The sequence below is a fragment of the Somniosus microcephalus genome, chromosome 12 (assembly GCF_052327205.1).
Source record: "Somniosus microcephalus isolate GS21.2 chromosome 12, FLI_Smic_1.0, whole genome shotgun sequence".
Classification (NCBI taxonomy): domain Eukaryota; kingdom Metazoa; phylum Chordata; class Chondrichthyes; order Squaliformes; family Somniosidae; genus Somniosus; species Somniosus microcephalus.
In genome coordinates, this window is record NC_140998.1 from 80,906,320 (window position 1) to 80,931,702 (window position 25,383).

At 42.0% G+C, this 25,383-nt stretch overlaps 1 protein-coding gene across 2 annotated transcripts; it reads right to left on the reverse strand.

Annotated features, from left to right (window-relative positions):
* Nucleotides 1-663: 663 nt before the first annotated feature.
* On the reverse strand, nt 664-22,841 carry cnih1 (cornichon family member 1). Of its 2 annotated transcripts, XM_086003209.1 has the most exons (6): nt 22,690-22,841; nt 22,001-22,069; nt 21,734-21,781; nt 11,668-11,780; nt 8,173-8,316; nt 664-1,943 (listed from the first exon to the last, which is right to left on the reverse strand). In XM_086003209.1, the coding sequence occupies exons 1-6, from the start codon at nt 22,768-22,770 to the stop codon at nt 1,916-1,918; spliced, it is 483 nt and encodes a 160-aa protein (XP_085859335.1). In that variant the 5' UTR covers nt 22,771-22,841; the 3' UTR covers nt 664-1,915. The 2 variants fall into 2 exon arrangements, with proteins under 2 accessions (XP_085859335.1, XP_085859336.1); XM_086003210.1 differs by lacking the exon at nt 21,734-21,781.
* Between the last annotated feature and the right edge of the window lie 2,542 nt (nt 22,842-25,383).

Consider the following 25,383-nt stretch of genomic DNA (forward strand, 5'->3'; position numbering starts at 1 on the left):
ATCGCACTACTTAAAAGAACTATAAATAACTGTAAAAAACTTTTAAACAATCATTTTAAATTTTGAAAAAAATATTTAAAAATCGGGGCTAAAAATACTTACCTTACTGTAAAGTCTTCAAAAATAATGAACTTGTGGAAAAATTTTCTAATTTTACTTAATAGACCACTTACCTGTTAAAAGTAAGTACTTACGGCTGCTTTTTTCACGCGTAAAAACCGGAGTCTTTTCCCCACGGGCAACTCTTCAAAAAGTTCAGCGCGCACGCGCTACCTGAAGCCTCGCACGCGTTCCGCCTCTTAACCCCTTGGGTCAGAGGAGAGGAAATGCCGGTTTTCCCCGCATGCACTGTGCTTGCTGAAAACCGGCAATTCCTCCGGGCCCACGCGTGAGTACCCCGTCTGTACTCACGCATTGGGACAGGAATTACTGGCCCATTGTCATCACACTTGCAAGATCATTTTCATTGCACAAAACTTCACAACTTTGCCATAAAATTCACAAGTGAGAAAACAGGGCAACCATAGGAACATCAAGTACAAAGTACAACTGAGTTATGAATTCTGAATGTTTTGAATAGAATAGTCTTTAAGTATAAAATTAGAGCCCATTAATATTTAACCCTATCCTTACAAAATATACAGTACTATGGCATACAGAAACTGGTTGGCAAACAGTCTTTAATCAGTTTTTCCATTTACAGTTGTACCTTTGCATCAAAATGTTATGTAGTCCATCCTTAAACAAAGTGTAAGTCTCAATTTGCTAACAGGGATATTTGCAATATAGTACAAAACACAACGCCAAGCCCCTTGTATATTACCCAAGTCATTTACGTGTCAGTATTATTGCCTGTGGTTCACCTAAATATATAATTTTGCATTCTTCAGCACACATTTTAACATTTGTTAATTTATATTCAAGCATTTTATTTGCAGGATTTTGTACAGAAAAATAATACAGCCGTAGTGCACCACATCTAGTGATACTAGTGAACCTCATTATTACAAACCAGATTAACAAAACGATTCTGAAAAGGGGGTTTATGTTGTTTGAACCTCAAACATAATCAGAGAAAAAATGTTATAAATGAGGCTCAAGATAACCAAGTTTGTTTTAAGGTTCTACTATACTTCAGCTTTTACTATATAAATATATAGGTCAAATCAACATGGAGTACTTTGGCACCATCACCAGAGCTAAAATAGTCTTCACAAACAAATGTTTCCAAACAAAAACAAAAGGTTTACTTAAAATAAATGTCACTTTGCAGAATATGCAAATTGAGGTTATTTTAAACAAATGGCTCCCTCTCCCATGCAAAGTATGACTGCCACTGGTTATATCCATCATTTCTCCCGTGAGTACAATATCAAGCTGTTTTAAAATAAATTCTCTTTCCACAATGTGAAAAACTGTAAAAGTTAAATTGACTAAAAACGTAAACTGGTATCCAATGATAGGTGTGCAAACAGAATATCTGGATTCATCCTCTGGTCATTTGTCTGAACTGGACACGTTTTAACACATTTGGGCCGAGTTATACAATTTCTTTTACATAATATACCTGTAAGTTATTGTAAATAGCATCAAATAGGAGTGCAACTTCAATTTTATGTTTAAAACTTAATCTGTAATTATTGATTTTCATACCTAAAGTACAAACGTAATTCTTCTGAGTTTTGGGTCAAGGCAAATCACAGAAATCATCTTATACAGGCAGAAAACAATAAACTCTGGAGGCAAAATGTCCATGAAAAGAGTGAGGGAAAGCATTTAATTTGTATACATATAAGCAGGTCATATCTGGTGATCTACAAGTTCTGTAGATGAACACAAGTTCTTGAAAAACCACCATCATCCTTGTGTTTCTTGCATGGAGTAAACGACTTCACTGGATCTTACAACTGTTATTTTAAGAACTCACCAGCACATAGATCATTCTGCAAAACAAAATTGTTGATAAAATCTTTAAACTTGTCAAAATGAAATAAAAACTAATACTGATTCCATTTACAAGAGTACAGTATTAACAATAACCAAACCAACAGCTGTGGGTAGATTCAATAACCTCTGCTCTCTGGACTCCAGTACTGATGGTATCCCTCCTATTGTCCTCAAAAGCTCTGAACTTACCCTTGACTTATGCGGTCTCCAGTCGTTTATTTGCAGTCCATCCTTCCCTTTCTTGGAAATTTGCCAGTATTCATAAGAAAGGCAACCCCTATAACCCTTCCATCTACAGACCCATTATCCTTATAAATGCACTGTCTAAAGTTATGGAAACTGATCTATCATCTTGAAAGTTGTAGCCTAACCCAGAATGCCAGTATAGTTTTCCACATCTCTATCAGGTTCTAATGGTGATATTTTTGTCTATGTTATTTATCTCTGCAACTTTACTCTTGTACATTTATCATGACATTTCCAAGACCTTTGATGAGCCTGAAACTGTGCACTTCTAAACAACCAACCATATGAGTCTTCCACGAGTTATGTTCATGGATATCTAATTTGACCAACAATGCTCTGCCTGTGCTGTACTTAATGGTACATCCTCTATTTCCATCAACTCAGGAGCAGCCTGGGGCTTTGCACCCTCACCAACTCTGTTCTTTCTCCATAGCAATGACTTCCTCCACTCACTATCCAACCTTATCCACTCTATTCATTAAATTATTTCAGATTGCTCTTCTTCAGTACACTCAATCTTCATTCCTCAGTGCAATGGTTTGATCTTTTTCTCGCCTTTCGCTAGGGTAATAAAATAATTGTTTCTTTCAATTCTTCAAACAGCTTACCACCATCTCTTACAAATCCTTCCAATAGCTACTTTACCTTTGATGGCCTCACTCTTAGTCCCTCATCTTATTCAGACTCACTATCTCCTTCAATCTCAAATAACACACTCAGATCTCTTCCACTACTAAAAATACCTTTAAGCAGCTTGGATTCCTCGTTCATTCACTAGCTTGAGCGAGTTTTTTGATGAGGGAACAGAGGGTTGATGAGGGCAATTCAGTTGACATGGTGTACATGGACTTCCAGAAGGCGTTTGAGTGCCACATAAAAGTGACAGTGGCAGCATGGTTGCATTTCGGACTGGAGGAAGGTATACAGTGGTGTCCCCCAGGGGGCGGTAGTAGGACCACTGCTTTTCTTCATATATATTAATGACTTGGCTGTACAGGGCACAATTTCAAAAGTTGCAGATGACACAAAACTTGGAAGTATAGTGAACAGTGAGGAGGATAGTGATAGACTTCAAGACAGACTCATGGAATGGGCGAACACGTGACAGATGAAATTTAATGCAGAAAAGTGCAAAATGATGCATTTTGGTAGGAAGAACAAGGAGAGGCAATATAAACTAAGTGGTACAATCCTAAAGTGGGTGCATGAACAGAGACCTGGGGGTATATGTACACAAATCATTGACGGTGGCAGGACAGGTTGAGAAAGCAGTTAAAAAAGCATATGGGATCCTAGGCTTCATAACTAGAGGCATAGAGTACAAAAGCAAGGAAGTTATGATGAATCTTTATAAAACAATGGTTCGGCATCAACTGGAGTATTATGTCCAATTCTGAGCACCGCACTTTAGGAAGGATGTGAAGGCCTTAGAGAGGGTACAGAAAAGATTTACGAGAATGGTTCCAGAGATGAGGAACTTCAGTTACGTGGATAGATAACAGAAGCTGGGGTTGTTCTCCATGGAGCAGAGAAGTTTGAGAGGAGATCTGATAGGTGTTCAAAATCATGATGGATCTAGAGAGAGTAGATAGAGTGGTTGAGATCCGGAATGCACTGCCTGAAAGGATGGGGGAGGCAGATTCAATCATGGCTTTTAAAAGCGAATTGGACAAGTACCTGAAGGAAAAAAAATTGTAGGGCTACAGGGAAAGGGGGGTGGGTGGGAGGGAAGAGTGGGACTAGCTGAAGTGCTCTTGCAGAGAGCTGGCACAGGCTCAAAGGGCCAAATGGCCTACTTCTGTGCTGTAACCATTCTATGATTCATGCCAAACATTTTTTCCCTCAACAACTCCTCATTGTTGATAAAACCCTAACTTGTCCAAAACTTGAATGCTGCCCCATATGTGGTCTCAACCATGAGTGCAAGTGATGAGATTGAAGTTTTTGCAAGCGCCTTCAGCAAGAAGTGTTGACTGGATGATCCGACTCATCCTTCTGCAGAGGTCCCCATCATAAATACTAGTCTCCATCCAATTCTGTTCACACCACCGGACAGTAAGAAGCAGCTGAGTGCAAGGGAGACAGCAAAGGCTATAGGCCCCAACAGCATTCCAGCTCAGTAAGCTCCCCGCTGGAGTGGAGCTAATTTACAGAACAAATGGGAAACTGTTCAACCTCCGTCGCCTCCAGTCCAGATCCAAGGTCGTCCCTGTCGTCGAATTACAGTATGCAGACGACGCTTGCGTCTACACACACTCGGAGGTCGAACTCCAAACCATCGTTAACACCTTCACCGAAGCATACGAGAGCATGGGCCTTACACTAAACATCTGTAAGACAAAGGTCCTCTACCAACCTGCCCCCGCCACACAGTACTGCCCCCCGATTATCAAAATCCACGACAAGGCCTTGGACAACGTGGACCACTTTCTATACATCGGGAGCCTACTGTCAACAAGGGCAGACGTCGATGACGAAGTCCAACACCGCCTTCAGTGTGCCAGTGCAGCCTTCGGTCGCCTTAGGAAGAGAGTGTTTGAAGACCAGGACCTCAAACCCGGCACCAAGCTCATGGTCTACAGAGCAGCAGTAATACCCGCCCTCCTGTGTGCCTCAGAGACATGGACCATGTACAGCAGGCACCTCAAAGCACTGGAGAGGTACCACCAACGCTGCCTCCGCAAGATCCTGCAAATCCATTGGCAGGATAGGCGCACCAACGTCAGTGTTCTCGCTCAGGCCAACATCCCCAGAATCGAAGCTTTGACCATGCTCAATCAGCTCCGATGGACGGGTCACATCGTCCGCATGCCCGATACGAGACTCCCAAAACAAGCGCTCTACTCGGAGCTCCGACACGGCAAGAGAGCCCCAGGTGGGCAGAGGAAACGTTTCCAGGACACCCTCAAAGGCTCCTTGAAAAAGTGCAACATCCCCACCGACACCTGGGAATCCCTGGCCCAAGACCGTACAAAGTGGAGGAGAAGCATCCGGGAAGGCGGCGAATACCTCGAGTCTCTTCGCCGGGAGCAAGCGGAAGCCAAGCGCAAACAGCGGAAGGAGCGCACGTCAACCCAAGCACCCCACCCACCCACCCCTTCAACCACCGTCTGCCCCACCTGTGACAGAGACTGTAGGTCCTGCATTGGACTCATCAGTCACCTGCGAACTCATTTTTAATGTGGAAGCAAGTCATCTTTGGTTCCGAGGGACTGCCTAAGAAGAACAGTGTAGTACTGAAAACCTGTACACCAGAGTGAACAGTCTCCCTGGCCAAGCTGTTCCAGTAGAGTTATGTCACTGGCATCTTCCTGAATGTGCAAAATTACCCAGATATGTCCGACCACAAAAAACAGGACAAATCTAAACCAGCCATTTACCAACCTATATCAGCTTCCTCCTAATCATCAGTAAAGTAGGAGTCATCAATAATGCCATCATGCAATACCTACTTAATAACCTGCTCACTGTCCCACCAGAACCACTCAGCGTCAGACTACATGACAGCCTTGATCCAGGCAAAAACACAAGAACTGAATACCAGAGCAGAGAACAAAAAAAGAGTAGCTCCCTGCAACATTAAGGCAGCATTTGACTGAATATAGCACCGAAGAGCCCAAGCAAAGCTGAAGTCAATGGGGGTCATGGGGAACACCCTCCAATGGCTGGAGCCATACCTGATGCAAAAGATGGTGGTTGTGGTTGTCAAGAGGCCAGTCATCACAGACCCAGGATATCACTGCAGGAGTTCCTCAGGGAAGTGTCCTCAGCCCAACCATCTTCAACTGTTTCAGCAATGACCTTTCCTCTATCATAAGGCCAGGAGTGTGGCTGTTCGCTGACAATTACAGTGCTCGTCATTCACAACTCCTCTGATAATGAAGCAGCACACAGCGCCTACAATAGAACTTGGTTAACATCCAAACTTAGGCTGACAAGTGGCAGGTAGCATTCCCCACCATTTAAGTGCCAGGTTATGCCCATCTTGAACAAGAGAAAGCCTCCTCATGACCTTCAATGGTACCACCAGTGCCGAGTTCCTCCACCATAAGCATCCTGGGAGTCACCATTTTTCAGACACTGAACTGGACGAGCCACATCAGTATAGTGACTACAAGAGCAGGACAGAGGCTGGGTACTCTGCAATGAGTGGTTCATATCAAACCACAAACATCATATTTTGCATCAGGTATGACTCCCCTCAAAAGTCTCTCCATCATCTACAAGGCTCAAGTCAGGAATGTGATGGAATACTTGCCAGGTAACTTGTGGCAGGCAACATTTGCACCACACAAGTGGCGGGCAATGACTATCTCCAACAAGTGAGAGTCTAACCACTGCCCCTCGACATTCAATGGCATTATCATCACCGAATCCCCCACCATCAACGTCCTAGGGGTCACCATTGACCAGAAACTTAACTGGACCAGCCACATAAATACTGTGGTAACAAGAGCAGGTCAGAGGCTAGATATTCTGCGGCGAGTGTCTCACCTCCTGACTCCCCAAAACCTTTCCACCATCTACAAGGCACAAGTCGGGAGTGTGATGGAATATTCTCCACTTGCCTGGACAAGTGCAGCTCCAACAACACAAGAAGCTCAACACCATCCAGGACAAAGCAGCCTGCTTGATTGGCACCACATCCACCACCTTAAAACATTCACTCCCTCCACCACCGGCGTACCGTGGCTGCAGTATGTACCATCTACAAGATGCACTGCAGCAACTCGCCAAGGCTTCTTTGGCAGCACCTCCCAAACCCTCGACCTCTTCCACCTAGAAGGACAAGGGCAACAGGCGCCTGGGAACACCACCACCTCCAAGTCACACACCATCCTGACTTGGAAATATATCGTCGCTGGGTCAAAATCCTGGAACTCCATCCCTAACAGCATTGTGGGAGTACCTTCGCCACACAGACTGCAGCGTTTCAATGCGGTGGCTCACCACCACCTTCTCAAGGGCAATTAGGGATGGGCAATAAATGCTGGCCTTGCCAGTGACGCCCACATCCCATGAACGAATAAAAAAAACTCGCCTGGATGGGTATAGCCACAACAAAGCACTGGACTCAATATCTACCACTAACGCACTGTGGCTGCATTATGTACAATCTACAAGAGGCACCACAGCAACTCACCAAGGTTACTTCGACAGCACGTTCCCCAGTGACGTCTACCGCAAGAAACGAGAGCAGCAATGTTGATGGACACCATCATCATCAAATTCTCCTCAGTCACACACCACCCCAACTTCATCGTTGGGTCAGAATCCTGACCCAACACCCTTGTGGGAGCATCATCACAAGGACTACAGTGGTTTAAGGAGCACTAAATGCAGCCTTGCTAGTGTCACCCACATCCCAATATTTTAAAAAGGCTCTTCTATTTTTTCAATGCTTCTGGATGCGATACAAGAAATCTGATTGGTGATCTTTCTCTCTCTTGCTGTTTCTAACCATTCTCTCTTCAATACAATCTTTTTGTCACTATTTTATTAATATTACTATGGTCATTACCCCTCTAACTTTCTCCTCTTGTTCCTTAATTCCAAATATGTTGTCCTGTACACTTTCCATCTCCTCTGTAGATTCAGAGTCTTAAAATTGATTAATTGCATAGTCTTCTACTTCAGCTCATCGTTTCCTGGGACCTCAAAACTAAGGACCTCTATTAACTTCCTCTGCTTTCTCTTCCTCCTTCCACAGGGTTTTAAAACCCAAGCTTACATTACCCAACCACTATTTCTCATTTTACCTCATCACCTCCTACTCTTTTTAATCTGCAGCGACAGTTTTAGTTCTTCACCCAAGTTTCTCAATGGAAAAATATTGTCTTGTTTGAGAACAAGAAACCTGACATCTTTAGTTCAATATTTCAAACATCCAAGTCATTCTAAATTTAGTGGTATACAAATCTCAGTGGTAAAATTGAGAAAATATTCATAAAAATATAATTCACCTTTGTATCAACTTACCCATATAGGTAGTAAAAAAAAGACAACAGGTAAAATGCTAGTTTGCACCACCCTTCCTTCTGACAGTATGCTAGTATATCAGCATTCATAATAGTGGTTGGATCATAGAGACCTGGGACGCTCATTACTGGTCTAGTCATGTACCTGCGAATAAAAAAGGTTTTCGATTAAAGAGGGATGCGTTGTCAAATAACATGAAAAGTAGTCACAATTTCTACTATTAAATGCAAAAGTGAACAACATATGAATAAGCTAAAAATGGAGCACAGACGGTTTACAGATCATCATTTATAAAACACAGGCTCAGTATAAAATAAAGGAACATCACTAGCCATAAAATTAACTTTGTGGACCACATATCAAATTTGTCATTTCGTTACACTAGTTAATTTAATAATTTAAAGCCACTTGATGGGTAAATTCAACAAAATTGAAAACAAATATTTATGTAAATTAGTTTTGTGACTCTCAATGCAAAACTGATGTACAACTATTCAGACAATAATGGAATTAAAATAATTATTTTCACTTTTTTTTAGAAAACTATTAAACACACACATAATAGCGCCTTTTCTAGACAGTGCCTCAGATCACACGTTTTCAAAAACCAGTCAGGCTGTTCGAGTTTTACTGTATTTGGCCTTCTTCATAGTCTGGAATAAACAAAGGGACCAGAACACTTGCTCATCTTCATCACTTAATGGAAAGATGTCCACTTCTGAGTATTCGCTGACGTAGCCATATACATTGTATAAATCAATAGAGTAGATACAGAGAATCGATCTCCTCTGGTGGGAGAATCAAGGGGGCACATGTTGAAATTAGAGCTAGACCATTCAGAATTGAAAAAGCAGGAAGCACTTTTTTCACACAAAGGGCAGTGGAAATGTGGAATTCCACCCCCCCCCCACCAAAAGGCTGTGGATGTTAGTTAATTGAAATTTGAGAGACTGAGATTGACAGATTTTTATTAGGCAAGGAATCACAGGATATGGATCAAAGGCGGGTAAATGGAGTGAAGGGATAGATCAGCCGTTATCTAATTGAATGGCAGAATAGGCTCAGGGGGCTGAATGACCCAATCATCTTCCTGTGGTCCATTTTCAAAGGCACCCATTTGCAAAGTGCTTTGGGGCCTTTCTTACATTAAAAGTGCAAGTTGTTGCTGACATTGATGAATCGTGATGCATCAAATGATGAGAGGGTTCAGGGGAGACCAAAGAGGACTCCTGGACTTTGGTTTTATATAAACTAGGAGGAGAAATTCACAAGGCCGAGCTCGTTTACATTGGATTGTGTGTGTCATGGTTCCGATATCCAAGATGCGGAGAAGCACATGTAAGGAAACCAAGAACAGGTTATTTGACTCGCAGCAATCAGAATTTTGAGCCAGTCTCTTCCAAATAATTAATCTCTCTCATTCCTCCCACCATGCTGTAGAGTAGTGGGCAGGGAAGGATTTAGAGACAAGTAGAAAAATAGAACAAAAAGAATCTACTCCTTGTAGTTCAAATTCTCTAATTAATTCAATTTTTTAAGCACTAAATTCCCACTTTGTGTCATTTATGTTGCTTAATTCCTCCACGTATGCCTACCACAGATTTAAAGAGAACCAAGCAAGTTTCTTTAAACTCCACAGAAGGCAAGGCAAAGGGAGGCAAGGGGAGGCAGTTATGCTAACTGAACTCTTATGGTATTGCTCATGGGTAGTCTGGGGTCTGAAGCATAGTTATAATTTTAGATGCCAAACTGGCCAATCTTCTTAAAAGCCATGGGTCAGGTATCCCTGCTTGGGAAGTGGTCTAAATTGGTCCTGCAGTAAATTTAGAGGCTTATTATTGTTAGAAGTATCTCTAGATTGGTATCTACTTGGCTCCCCTTGTTATCACAAAAAAACCTCTCTAGATTATCTCAAGACTAGCTAAAACAGCAAGAGATGATCAGGTTTTTTTTCTTTTTTTCCTGTATTTTTTGAAAATGTCATAAAACACTAATAAATCACAACTGAATAAAGTACAACATCTGGAGTGCAACAGATACTGTATATTGAAAGTTAGAAGTGCACAATTAGGCACAGGATTGGTATCAGTAATTCTACCCCCAAATGAGCACATAATCTAGGCCAGCACTTTACTGTAGTGCTAAAGGAGTCGTTCAGATGAGACTGTAAACATCTGTGTCAGTTCACATGGACGGTACAGATTCCATTGCACTCTGAAGAGCCGTGAGTTTTCCTGCTATCCTAGCCAATCATTTCTCAACCAACATCACCAAAAATAAATCAACTCTTCATTCATCTCGTTGCTGTTTATGGGACTGTGTACACAAATTGGCTGCAATGTTTCCCTGCATAACAACAGTAACTACACATTTGCTTTTTCTGAAGTGTTTTGGGATACTTGAGATGAAATAGTGTGCTATAAAATTTAAGTTTCCTTGCTAGAACACCTTTAAAATTATGAAAATTTGTGGCAATGAATGTGTAAATTTAAAAGCAGCTATAAATTTCTGATATGAAAATATGGGTCTGCATTTACTGCCTTAGTGAGCATTTGTTCCAGGACTTGTGCAACATCAGTTTCTGCTATGTATTTCTGATGATTCCACTTAGAAAAGACAGATTTTGAAAAAGTTACTGATAATTCTAGATTTCGTAGGCTGCAATATCTATTATTCATTAGAATAATAAGACCAGAGCCTTCAGCTAATTGCTTCAGGCCTCACAAATAAGTAGAAGACTCAATTACGAAGGTGCATTTTAATAAACCAAGAACCAAATCTGATCAGGTTTGAACTGTAATTTTCTATAGACAAATAACATTGCATACTGGACCTGCTGTGCTGAAGCCAGAAAGTACAAACAGTTACTTAAGTTGTGGAATTAGCTGTCCTCTTCATTATGTTTAGTGCATTATATTGTTGCTTCAAATAAATATATTATTCAGATTATGTTTCCATTTCTGTTCTGGGTATCACTGACATAACAAGTCTGTGACTTTGCAGCCCAATTGAACATTTCAGTGATGTTAAATATGCCAGGTGCGCTAATTAGGAATGTTCAATTTGAAACAATCTTAACTGGTGATGGTGTTAATGATGTACTTTCCCAACAGGTTTTGCATATTCACAGCAATTTTAGTGATAGATTTGCCAAGAATGAAAGCAAGATTGGATTCAAATTCAAAATCATTTGGTATTAAAAGCAGAATAAGCTCAATTATTAAATCTTCATAAAGCAAACTTTATTCACACTGGTGTCTCTCTCTCACATCCAAGTTTTCAGAATTTCAGTATTCGAATGTGCTTATAAATAGAAGAGATATTGTGCTAGGCTTGAGGAAAACACAGAATCTAGAGGCAGAACATAAGGTACAATGAAAGATGCAAATAAACTACAAGACAGCTCGTGTATATTTAGCATGATGATAAATTCAATTATCTATTCAAGATAAAACTGAAAAGATAGATAGAAAATGGCAGACAATGGCAACTTACCTCCAGATATGGTAGCCCAGCAATGGCATATTGAGACCCAGTGTAAGCCATTCTGCAGCACAGAGGAACATGACACAGAAGAAGGCATGGATAAGGTACTCGGGAAGGACCAGCTGGGGAAAAAGACATTTTAAATTAGCATTTTTTACTATACATGCTTTCACTTTTAAACCAGGGCAAAAAAATTTTTATGTTGTTTTAAAAAAAATCAATAGGTATCCCAATGTTTCAGTCTCACCAAAGCAATAGGCATTTTCAACAGGGTTTATTTTGAGTACAAAAGGATAAATTCTCAAAAGTTCCACATCTGGTACTCTAACACAGCATATTAAAACACTGCTCTTTTACCTCTGGAGACCGGGGGTTCAAATCCAGCCAGTCTAAGAGAACTCGTTTCCTTTGTCTGCTGGCCCCAAGAGTTCCAAATAAACATTTCAACAGTCTCAGTTCAGTTCCGAATGGATGCAAGTCCATAATACTAACCATCATCCAGCACTAATCAGCACCAAATTGGCAGTTTGAAAAAAATCACAGTAATAGCTGTGTTGGGAAGTGGAGGTACTTTACTCTGCACCTATCCCAATCTAAAAGTTCCATGTAAAATGTATCATTTCCCAGCGCTGCTTACAATTTGGGAAAACAGATTAGATCACATCTGATAGATTCCATGCAGTTTTTTTGTCTAAGGAAAATAAACAAAAGCGGCTCTTTCAACTAAAAATGTAAAAATTAACTCAAATATTCTGAAGAAACATTTACATGTCCTGTCCAAATTGTACATCTGATGAGAGGCAGGCATGTCACAACAATGGGAGCAGCACATGGCGCAGAATAATTCTAACAAAATCTCATTCAAATTATGGAGTTGTTACAAAGCACAAACAGGAACAGCAGTTTGGAGTAAAGCAAGACATGGAGCATCCATACAACATGCAAGGTTATGGAAACTGGTAATTCTGTTGCTATTTTCTAAAATAGTTAAGACGTATGTTGTCTTGAATATTGTAGCTTGTTCTTAATGGACTTTAATCCTTAGATTGCCAAGAAGATTTCACCCAGGCACAACTGTGATGCAAACAAAATAATCATTGAGTGATCCCACTTTAAATTTGACACTAGAAAAAAACCACGTCAAGAGCTGACTGGCCTGCAATCATGTCAATCTTCAAACTTCCGAGCCTCAATTGGCAGGATTTGAGGGCTTGGGAATAATGTTCAAGCATTTCAAGTTTTGTTTTAAAAACAGAAAAAGTTCTAAAGTAAAAGCTAATATAAAAAGAGGGGATGGAAAAGAGAACACAGGAAAAGAGAAGTTTTTAGAATTTTTTTAAAATTTAAAGAATACTTTTTCTTTCAAATATTTGGAGGTGAATTTTGTACACATCAACATGAAGGATCTCAGTGGAATATTTCTGCAATTTTGTCACCAATTTCAGTATCAAGCATTCCTAAGTCAGATACATTGGACCAGCTAAAGAGAAAGTTCCCTTTACTCTACCCAACAGTATACTTTAGCCTCTACCCAGAATGGCACCCTTAATGCACCTGTGATAATCATTCCACTTTTCACATCAGTCACCTTTATTGGAGTACTAGAGTGAAATTGCCAATTTAAGGAAGTTTTTTTGTGATGGGATCACATCCACTAGGAACTGCCTCAGCATCACAATACAGAACACATGAGAATGCTCTGTAATCTTGCAGTGCAATCACAGAGCAGTCTTTAGTTTTCATGATAGTCTGTACTACAAGTCATTTTACACAAGGTTACAATTTGCCAGAATGAAATGGTTACTTCCAAACACTCCATCCCATTTTTCTAAATTTGGTTTGAGGGAGAGCATGGCATAGTGGAACTTTGATTACATGCCATAATGGAAGGGACGCCCCCAAACCAGAATAATGGAAATTGGCAGATAATATTGGTTCCATTGCATGGAAAGCAGAGCGCAAGGACAAATAACTTTCTTTAATATTTCAAACAGTGAAAGTTTAGTTTCAGGACACAGAACATAAATTAGTAAAGTCTTCATTTATTTTGGGGATGTGGGGGACATGACTGAGGACTGGATCGATGGTGCATGTGGTCTGCACCACGTCTGGATGAGACAATCTAGATGGACCAGTTGTTTTTTTCCAGTCCTTTTTCGTAAATATGTATGTTTACTTCTCCCCCTCCCCCCCCCACCCCCTCCCCAATAAAACAGTAAACACAAACCATCCTGGAAGTTCAGGAAAAACACCATATGAAGGCTGGATCAGGCTCAGCTGTGACGACCTCAACTGTCAAACCCAAATGCTGATTGTAAGCACTCATGAATAACTGCTTGGACGAGGTACTGAAATGAACTACCTCCAACCATGAAACGGAAACTCAGTCACTTTCTTCAGAAAGGGAAATAGTAAAGAAAAAAAACTGGAGGAAAAAATAGAATACCACCATCTGGACAAGATATCAGTCCTGTACATTTCTCCAAGGTGATGGAGACAGCATTTTTAAAAATTCATTTTCAGGATGTGGATGTCGCTGGCAAGTGCAGTATTTATTGCCCATCCCTAGTTGCCTTGAGCTAGCAGTTTGATACGAGTGGCTTGCTTAGGCACTTCAGAGGGCAGTTGAGAGACAACCATATTGGTGTGGGACTGGAGCCACATATAGGCCAGACTGGGTAAAGACAGCAGTGAACCAGTTGGATGTTTATGACATTCTGGCAGCTTCATGGTCACTTTTAGGTGATACCAGCTTTTTATTCACAAATGTTTTTCAACCTGAATACAAGTTCTCAAAGTGTAATGGTGAGATTTGAACTCACAAATAGCGCAGCAATTATAAACACTACTGGACTCTAATTCAAAATCCCAGCTTGAACTGATCATAGGTGATCCTCGCAGCCAAGCTACTTCTGGGAGAAAGCTCACCATCAAAAGATCCCTTTCCCAATTATTCAAGCATTGTGTATCCATAGTGATGTCCACAGGTTGAACTGAATACCCTTCTTGGCTCGATGAGCAACATAAATGCAAGTTGAGGTTTAACTTTGATTAAAGGAAAATTATTACTTCCGTGAATGATTGAGACACGGACAGCAGGAGTTGAAAACAAGTCTTTACTGCTGGAAGTCAATAGTGAAACTGAAAACAACAGAGGCTCACTAGCGCCTTTTATACAGGGGCGGTCACTGCCGGTACTGCAGTCTGAGACCAGTTATTCTCTTAAAGGTACATACACAATTCCTCCCCTTTTAGATAAACAGTACATAACATTCATTTAACAACTAAATGATAACTAATTACAATCACAATTACGGTTGCTAGATACATTGGTTAAGTTTAAGCAATTATAAGTTCAGTCTTTGAGGAGGCTTCCTGATTCTGTCTGGATAACGCCTCTTTGGGGTATCAGGTTCTTCTGGCAATGTGGAGTCGGGATCAATGTCGTTGTTTGGTTCATCTGCTTCCAATATTACCGGTTCTGCGGTAGCTGCAATTGGAACGTCGATTTCATTACCAGGTGTATCAGATCGTGGTGTGGAGTTGACGTTTTCCAGTGACTCTAGAATCTGGTCAGCGTGGCGTCTTACAATGCTCTCCCCAACGTCCACGGTATACATGAGAGGTCCTTGCCGTATACAAATCGTTCCTGGCTGCCATTTCTCAGTGCGGTAGTCCCGGGCCAAAACTGGTTGACCTATCTTAAAACTCCTGGTCGGCCTTTCATTCATATTCTGAAACTGCCTGTTCTCCACATCTCTTCGGACATTTGGCTTAACCAAATCCAAGCGGCATTGTAGTCTTCGATTGAAGAACATCATGGCTGGAGTTTGGTTGGTAACCGCATGTGTCACATTCCGGTAGGCAAACAAGAAGTTGTCCACCTTGTGTTGTAGGGGTATATCTTCATTACACATTGCCTTGATAGCCTTCTTGAATGTTTGGACAAACCTCTCGGCCAATCCATTAGTGGCTGGATGATATGGGGCAGATGTGTAATGCTTAACACCATTGTTCTTTAAGAACCTCCGGAACTCTTCAGACACAAACTGTGGTCCATTGTCAGAGCAAATCTGTTCAGGCAGCCCATTCCTGGCGAATATGGTTCGTAAAACTGAGATAGTTTTTTCCGTGGTGGTTGAGGACATTTTTATTACCTCTGGCCACTTTGAATGTGCATCCACCGCAATTAAAAACATCGAGTCCATGAAGGGACCAGCAAAATCAATGTGCACCCTTTGCCATGGAGATGAGGGCCACTCCCATGGATGTAGAGGAGCTTGTGGTGGGGCGTTTTGGACCTTCTGGCATCCTGCACAGCTCTTGGTCATCTCTTCAATTTCTCTATCGATTCCCGGCCACCACACAAACGCTCTGGCTAAGTTCTTCATTTTTACCCCACCCAGATGACCCTCATGAAGCTCATTGAGCACTCTATCCGTCAACTTAGGTGGAATTACTACTGTGGATCCACACATCAAGGTTCCTCTGCACACTGACAGCTGTTCTCTTCTCGGCAAGAATGCTGGCAGCAGTAGTTCGCCATGTGCTGGCCATCCTTTCACCATTAAATCATAGACCCGTGATAGTGTCGGGTCATTCCGTGTTTCCTTTTCTATGTTTGCATTCGTCACAGGGAGACATTCGACTATGGTCAAGTGGAATAACTCCATTGGATCCACTGCAAGGTCTTCTTCCACCGTCGGCAACGGTAGGCGTGACAATCCATCAGCATTTCCATGCTGTTTAGTTCCTTTGTACTCGATGTCATATTGGTGTGCCCCTAGGAAAAGGGACCACCTCTGCAGCCGTTGTGCTGTCATTATCGGTATGCCCTTCTGAGGGTTGAAAATGGAGACAAGAGGTTGATGATCGGTTAGTAGAGTAAATTTTTGACCGTGCAGGAAGTGATTGAACTTCTTCACCCCCCACACTAGGCTGAGGGCCCCTCTGTCAATCTGGGCGTAGTTACGCTCGGCAGAAGTTAACGAGCGTGACGCAAAAGCTATCGGCCTCTCTAAGCCATCAAGGAATTTATGTGACAGTACCGCCCCAATGCCGTAGGGAGACGCATCACACGCCAGTCTGATCGGCAGTGCTGGGTTGTAGTGAGCCAATGCTTCCCTTGAAGTGATTAAGTCCTTACTCTTCTGAAAGGCCCGCTTACAATCATCGCTCCATTTCCATGCTACCCCCGTTCATAGCAGGGCGTTCAGTGGGTGCAGAATTGTCGACAAATTCGGCAAAAACTTATGGTAGTAATTCACCAATCCGAGGAATGACCTCAGTTGCGACACATTTTCAGGCGCTGGGGCCTTAACAACCGCTTCAATTTTGTCATGGGACTTATGTAACCCCTCTTCATCAATCACGTGGCCACAATACGATATCTGTTTCTTAAAAAATTCGCACTTGGGGCAGTTGGCTCGCAGCCCATGTTCCCGTAGTCTAGTGAGCACCTGTTCTAGGTTGTTAAGGTGTTCACTGTCATCTTCACCTGTCACAAGGATGTCGTCCAAGTAACACGGAGTCCCCGGAATCCCTTGCAGGACTTGTTCCATCGCTCTTTGCCATATCACCGGAGCCGATGCTACTCCGAATACCAATCGATGATACTGGTAAAGACCTTTGTGAGTGTTTATCGTGAGATACTTCCTAGAGGACTCTTCAACCTCCATCTACAAATATGCTTGTGCTAGGTCAATTTTTGTAAAACGCTTCCCTCCAGACAGTGAGGCGAAGATGTCTTCTATCCTTGGAAGAGGATATTGTACTGTGTGAAGGACTGGGTTCACCGTCACCTTGAAATCCCCACAGATGCAAATCTTCCTTGGCTCCCCGGACTTATTGCTTAACGTTTTCTTCATGACAGGAACGATGGGTGTCGCCCACTCGCTCCAGTCGACCTTAGACAACACGCCTGCCTTCTCCAGATTCTCCAGCTCTGCCTCGACGGCTGGGCGAATTGCATATGGTACCGGTCTTACTTTGAAAAACTTGGGAACTGCATTCTCTTCTATTTTTATCGAGGCGGTTACGCCTTTAAGCGTGCCCAGTTCTTGTTGAAATACCTCTTTGGCGTTAGCTAAGATTGTTGACAATCGTCCAGGAGTGACGTCTTCATCTTTTTTACCGTCCACCGTCATTGCATGGAGTGCCAATCTAAGTTTATCTTCCTGATCCATTCCCGTCCCAATAACGGTGGTCCACCATTTGGCAGTATGTAGAGATACAATTTCCGTATTTTCTTGCCGTTGTATTCGACAGGCACCCTTATTTTTCCTCTGGGGTATACTTTTTGCCCCGTATACGTCGTCAAGACGATGGATGTCTCTCTCAAGGGTATGTGTGAAAATAGCCGCTCGTAGTCTCGTCGATTCATGACGGTTAGCGCTGATCCTGTATCCAATTCCATTTTAACTTGGGACCCTGCTATCGTGAGGGTGACCCAAATGGTTCGGTGATCCTCTTTTGCGATTACATTGTGAAGTTTGAGACAGCTTAGTCTCCTGTTCCCGGATTCACTATCGCTCATCTGGTCTTTGGAACTACTGTCCGTCATCTTTTGTACTTTCTTGTACGGTTCCTTAGTAGCCTTTTTGTTGTCGCTGGTCTTCTTCCCAGACCTGCAAACTCGTGCAATGTGTCCCATCTTCCCGCATTGCCTGCATATTTTGTCTTTGGACCAGCAGTCCTCCTGGTCATGGTTAGTTCTGCCGCAGCGATAACATTTAGCAAATCCCCGTGTCATTTCGTGGGTGCCGTATTCCTGTGGCTTTTGTTGAATTTCTGCAGCTCCCCTGGCTGCTGCTTCATACGATACTGCCACGCTAAAAGCCTTATCTAGCATCAGCTCTTTCTCTGATAGTAACTTCTTCTGTGTTCCTTCACTCAGGAGTCCACAAACAAATTTGTCCCGTAGGGTATCTGCCAGTCCTTCTCCAAACTGGCAGTGCTTTGATAGCTTGCGTAGTTCCGTAAGGTACTCAGCATTGCTTTCATCTTTATGCTGAGTTCTCCTGTGGAATTTAAATCTTTCTGCTATCAACAGCGGTGCAGGGTTTAGGTGTTCCTGTAGGACAGCAACAATTTCGTTAAAACTCTTCGCCTTCGGTTTGGCTGGAGTAATCAGGTCCCGCAATAGGCCGTACGTTCTAGCGCCCATTAAATTTAGCAATATCGATGCCTTTTTCTCCTCAGCTATTTAGTTTGCCTCGAAATATACGACTCTTTCCACATACGTGGTCCAGTCCTCTATTGTATTATCAAAAGCAGTGATACAGCCAGTCTTCGGCATCTTGCAAATCTAAAATGGTGCCTCCCGCGCTTTGCCTTCTTCCCCGATTTAACAAAATGGCGCCTCCCGCGCTTTGCCTTCTTCCCCGCTGTTGCTAGCGCTGCTTTCCGCGGTTCCCGTTGCAACCTGCAGCTCCTCACGGTTTCTTGCGCGTTTTTTCTTTTTTTATTATTTTCCTGTCGTGGAACAACCCTGTGGGACTCTTGCCTCCCTCTTCTCGGGTCTATACGCAGCCCGGCTTCGTAGCACCGGCCGCGCCCTGTGTGCTCCACCCTCTCTCTCTCTTCTTCCCGACAACGCTGCTCGGCCCCGTTGCAAACCACCCGCTCGAGTTCGCGACCGCCGCAGCCCAGGAAGGATCAGTGCACTACCTGCCACCAGCCCGATTAGCTGAAGCACCGTCGACAGGAACCAGGCCCCGCTTCCGACAGCTTCTCCAGCAATCTTCAACTCCGCTAACACAGGGGCGGATGCCCACGGTCGACGCCCGTTTCTACTGCTTCTTACTTTTTTTTCTTTTTCTTTCTGGCCTCGACCTCTGCTCACTTCGCTGTAGGAATGGATCCCAGGAGGTGGTGCAGACTGTAGGTAGGTTCGTATCTGCTCGTCGCCAGTATTACGTCCGTGAATGATTGAGACACGGACAGCAGGAGTTGAACAAAACAAGTCTTTACTGCTGGAAGTCAATAGTGAAACTGAAAACAACAGAGGCTCACTAGCGCCTTTTATACAGGGGTGGTCACTGCCGGTACTGCAGTCTGAGACCAGTTATTCTCTTAAAGGTACATACACAACAAAAATGGTGATGGAAAATCTAACTTTTTTTTAAAAAGCTAGAAGGTACTCCAAAAAGAATTACTCAAATGTGCAATCCTGAAATGTTAAATAGCTGCACTGGATACATACCTCAATTAAAGTGTTTTAAAAAATGTTTGAAACATATTTACAGCAATAAGATTCTGCTCGAAGACGTGCAACCATGTGCAGCAGTGTAGCCATTCATTCCATTAGCAAATGATCCAGTGAAATAGTTTGAGACAATTAGACAGTTATGTGTTCACCATTCGGTGATATATAAGCCAGTCTCTAAAATTCCAATTTTTTTCCCCTTAATCTAACATACGGTTGCTCATGTCACCGTAAAATCTCATGACAGGTACTGCGACAAATTTAAAATTAAATTTTAAAAAGTATGCTATTGAAAAATTCCATTTCTAATCTACATCAATGATTTAGATTCAGAAACTCATTACAAATTGGTCAAATTTGCATATATTAAACTAAGAGGGCAGTGGATTTGGATGAGGGAGCTCAGAAATTACAAAATGTGTTGGACAAAATATATAACTAGGTAGAACAATGACAAATGAAATTTAATGCAGACAAGTGTATAAATGCAAGTCTTATTTATTTTACTGCACATAGGAAGGAAAAATGGGTGACACACATACTCCATGGATGATGGTAAAATAGGAAAGGATAAGGTTGATAGAGGTGACTTAGTAGACTCAACGGTCAATATGTCCAACCAATGCAGCAATCAACAAAGCTAATAGAATGCTGAATTATATTGTTAGAATGATAAAGCACAAGCCAGAGGAAGTCATGCTTAAACTCTGTAGTGCACTGATTACACCACACCCAGAGTACAGTTTCCAGTTCTGGACACCGAGACACAAGGTAGACATTCAAGCACTAGAGGCAGTGCAGAGAAGAGCCATGATGCCGATTCTTAGTACTAGAGGTCTGAATTATGAAGAAAGACTGGAGAAACTTGCATTTTTCCACTTTGAAAGGTGGTGCAACGGTAATCTCCTAGAGGTATGCAAGATATTGGTACGGAGAAAGTTTATCTGGAAAATTATTCAAAACTAAACTGCAAGAGTAGGGTGAAGGGACATGGGCTCAAACTAGTAAAAGGCAAATTTAGGACGTGGAATAGATGGAATGAACCTCCAGATAGAGCAGGGAAGATGAAAACACATGAATCATTTAAGAAACAATTGGATGCTGCCGTTGGAGTTGGGGTTGGGAACTTGATGATCTTTCAGGCTTGATGAATGAAGATTTGCCAATTGGTCGCGGTCATCCATAATTACCTTCTGATCTTGTAAACAAGAGTTTCAGCCAATAAACCACAAATTAAAAGATTGACATTTTGCTAGTCCATATGGTTAAAACAAATACATGTATGGCAGTTCCATAAATAACTAATGTGCCTTCTGAAAATATCTGTTCATTTCTTGAAAGACTCTCCACCAGAATCTCATTAAGATGCATATTTATTACCAATAATTAAATGTTCCACTGTATGCACAAAAATGGGTTATGTTTGATGATGCCAGCTGGGTCATTTACAATAGTCTTTCAGTTAAGTGGTCTCCTCAGTATTTTAATTTATGCCTCTTTAGTAATCTATTGAATTTGTTTTACTGTTAAAACTTACAATTGTACTTGTAACTTAAAAGTTCATTTGATAAGTTTAACATACTGCATTTATCAATTTCAAAATGTATGCAGGTTATAGTTCCAAATTATTCACTCATGTACAATCAGCCCAAGTAGGCACAGCATACAAGTTAAATTTTTAATTGTAATACCCCCTGTACTGCAGGCATTCACTTCATTACAGTAATACATTTTTATTGCAAATAAAGTGAACAAATTGTTTGATTTTACTCCTGCAGATTGTGAATTATGACCTGAAAGACGTTCACATATGACCCCAAGAAAAAGGTTTTAAAATGAAAGGCATTTTAACTAGAAATTAGTACAAACCTTTAATGCCATTTTGACTCTTTTAATCTTTTTGACCTTTACAACTGTCTTTGTGCCGAAAAAATAACAAAAGCAGATTGAAAGAATGTTAGTACGACAGCTGACAAGATCACTGTAGATTAACAACAGTCAGAATACGAAGGTGAAGCAAGCGTGAATCAATAGACTCAAAGAAAAACAGTTCTCCAGGCAGAGTAAACGGAACGTTTAGATCAAAAGCAAAATAAACTGGTCATAAATATTCAAAATCACCCCACATTAACTTACGGGATTGAGTGTATTACATTGGTCTATAGGATTCTTGTAGTCAGTCTTCAATTCATCAAATGCTATAATCTGGAAAAGAGCATCAACGGTACAACATAATTACGTCTTCCCTCATATTTGCAATTTCACAAACCGTTGGTTCATCTAGACTATTCAACCAAATAAAGGGGAATTCAATTTAAATGTATACTGTACACAGCTCTTCTTAATAAGGCTTTTAAATACAAAAATATAAATCGCATCTCCTTTGCATGCATGCATGTAACTAGCCTTACATTTAGCAAAGCTGACAATACGGTACTGAATTAATCGGGATGTTGAAGCCAATTTGCATAGACTGTGGCAACAACAATACCTGATCGATTCATTCAATTCTGTGTGTGCACTCAGCTCCATTCAAGGAGAGTGATCCCGCCAGAAACTAAGACCGTTTTAAACAAAATGGTCTGAATGAGAATATATTTCCGAAATTTACTGAGAAAGTGGAAAATCAGTGCTTTAGTTTGGGAATCTGTGGGACGTCCCTCCCCTCGGGCCTGACGACAGCCGCAAACCGACAGGACCAACCGGCAGATCTACCAAGAGAATCTTCTCTCCCCTCCACATTTGCTCAGGAGAAATCACGTTTGCAAAAACAAAAGGTCCATAAAAACGGCGCAGATGTAAAAGGGGAATAATCTGATACTCACATGCCAAATGGCAAAAAATATGAGGGCGGCAGTGAGGAGCAAAGCCAACATGTAACAAAAGGCCGCGAATGTAAACGCCATCTTGGATCAGGGCGAATAGGCGGCGCCGCCGACCGGGCTCACTCACCGGGCCACTGACGTCGGCACGTCGCTTACTCACCGGGCTACTGACGTCAGCGCGTCGCCTAGTCACGTGGCTCGCCGTCTTGACAGGCTCCCAGTAACCAGCAAAGTGGTATGGTTGCACTGTCACTGCGTATTTGCCCTTATAATGAGACAACAAAAAAAACAATTGCAGTAAATAAAAATGCCACTAGTGGTCATTTTATTTATTTAACGCAGGTAGGTTTCAAGTTAATGTTACCCATAGCAACTGGCAGAGGTCAGGGAAAGGTCCACAAAAAAAAAAGAGAAATTGAGAAAAATATGTAAAAACCTTATAGAAGTTTGTTACATCGTTATATTATTACATCGTTAAATGGAACTACTTGTTACATCGTTATATAGAACTACTTTGGTTAGTGTATTTATATTGCTATGTGGCACACTGTGAAAGGCAGTGCGCAGTGCAAGGTCGGACATCTTGTATCACTCCGCACCATGTGGCAGCAACATCATAAAAGCAAGAATACAACTGAGTGAAAGTCGTAAACTAAATGAGTTAAAAGTGTCTGTATTACATAGTAATAAGAACACAAGGAGACACAACATGGTGGCAGCGGTATAAGTGAGTACAACTTGTGCCATACGAACTACGAATAAGACGAAAAGTGAATATATGAGCTGATCGTGAGTGCCGGTGTCTGTGGTGATTGAGCATGAATCGTACGGGCAACTAAGATGGCGGCTGCCGCTGCACTGACTGCGCAATTGACTGAAGAGGAAAAGGAAAACCCTGCGACAATCTTTGAGAAATTCAGCAACCATCTAGAGCCTAAATCCAATCACCGTATACACAGATACAAATTTCAGAGTCTAAGACAGGAATCTGGTGAAACAGCTGACAATTTCCTGACAAGGCTGAGAAATGAAGCCAGCAAGTGTAAATTTAAGGAAATGGAGGCAAGGCTTGTGGACCAGCTGATATGGGGGTCAGCGCATGCAGAGGTACAAAAAGCCCTGATAGGGAAAGAAAAGCTCGAAATAACAGAGGCTATAGATACTGCGAGAGCTCATGAAGCAGCAAATGAGAACGCTGATTTCTCAAACGGCTGACTGCTTCTGAGACGGACAACAGAGTGGATACAGTGAGAGAAAAGTACAACACACAAAAGACATTCACATGACAACGGGAGAAACGTGCAGAAACTGTGGAAGACCGCACGATTATACAGACAGGAGGAAACGTATATGGAACAAGCTGCAATGCATGTGGCAAACTAAACCACTGGGAAAAGAGGTGTAGAACGAAGAAAGAAGGAACATACATCAAAAACAAAGGCGGACAGCAGAACCAGAGAAAGAAACACAATATCCATGCCATGGATGAACAGGATGATGATGATTATGGTCATGACAATACACTAAACATCGAAACCATAAAGGTACAGCTTCACGAGATGTCCAGAGCGGAAAATACTCCGAAGAGAGAATTGCACACCATCATCCAAATCGAAAAGAGGGTCAAAGGTCAGCCCACAACCATCAACTTCAAGTTGAAACTAGACACAGGGGCTCAGAGCAACATTCTCCCATTGAGACTGTACCAGCAGATCTTTCCCGAAAACTTGAGAGAAAATGGCTACCCGAAAAAGGGTTGTTTAAAGGCAAGTAATGTCACGCTGACAGCATACGGGGGGAGTGAGATTAAACAACTCGGAATATCCTTTGTCAAAGGGACACATAAAAGAAAGAACATCAACTGCATGTTCTATGTCACCGACACTGAGGGGCCAGCGATCCTGGGATTAAACAGCTGCGAGAAGTTGAGATTGATCTCAGTGAATCACGAGCTGACGGAAATGTCACTGAGGATAGACAGCAACACCCCGCTGGAGAATCGCCCACAAATCAAGAGTAAAAAAGACTTGATAGACATGTATCCGGAATGTTTCGATGATACAGTGGGATGTTTCGAAATTTCCAATACCACATCACCATCAATCCAGAGGTAAAGCCCGTTATCCATGCTCCATGAAAAGTACCCATTGAGCTGAAGACAAAGCTTGAAAGAGAGCTAAAGGAGATGGAAGAAAAGGGAGTGATCGTAAAGGTCACTGAACCCACAGACTGGGTAAACTCAATTGTGATACGAGAAAAGCTAAACGGGCGTCTCAGAATATGTTTGGACCCCAAAGATCTAAACCAGGTGATAAAGAGGGACCACTATCCCACCCCAACGCTAGAGGAGATTACGCCATCACTGGCAGGAGCCAAGGTTTTCTCAAAATTGGATGCCGGAAATGGATATTGGAACGTGAAGTTGGATGAGGAATCAACAACACTGACAACATTCAACACACCATTTGGGCGTTACAAATTCCTGTGGCTACCATTCAGGTTAAAGGTCAGTCAAGATATCTTTCAACAGAAAGTAGACGAGACATACAGAGGCTGTGGAGGAGCTATAGGAATAGCTGATGATATTCAGATCTATTGAGCAGATGAAAGAGACCATGACATGCACCTACATGAGGCCATGGAGCATACCAGGAAGGCTGGCATCAAGTTAAATGCTGATAAGTGCATAGTTAA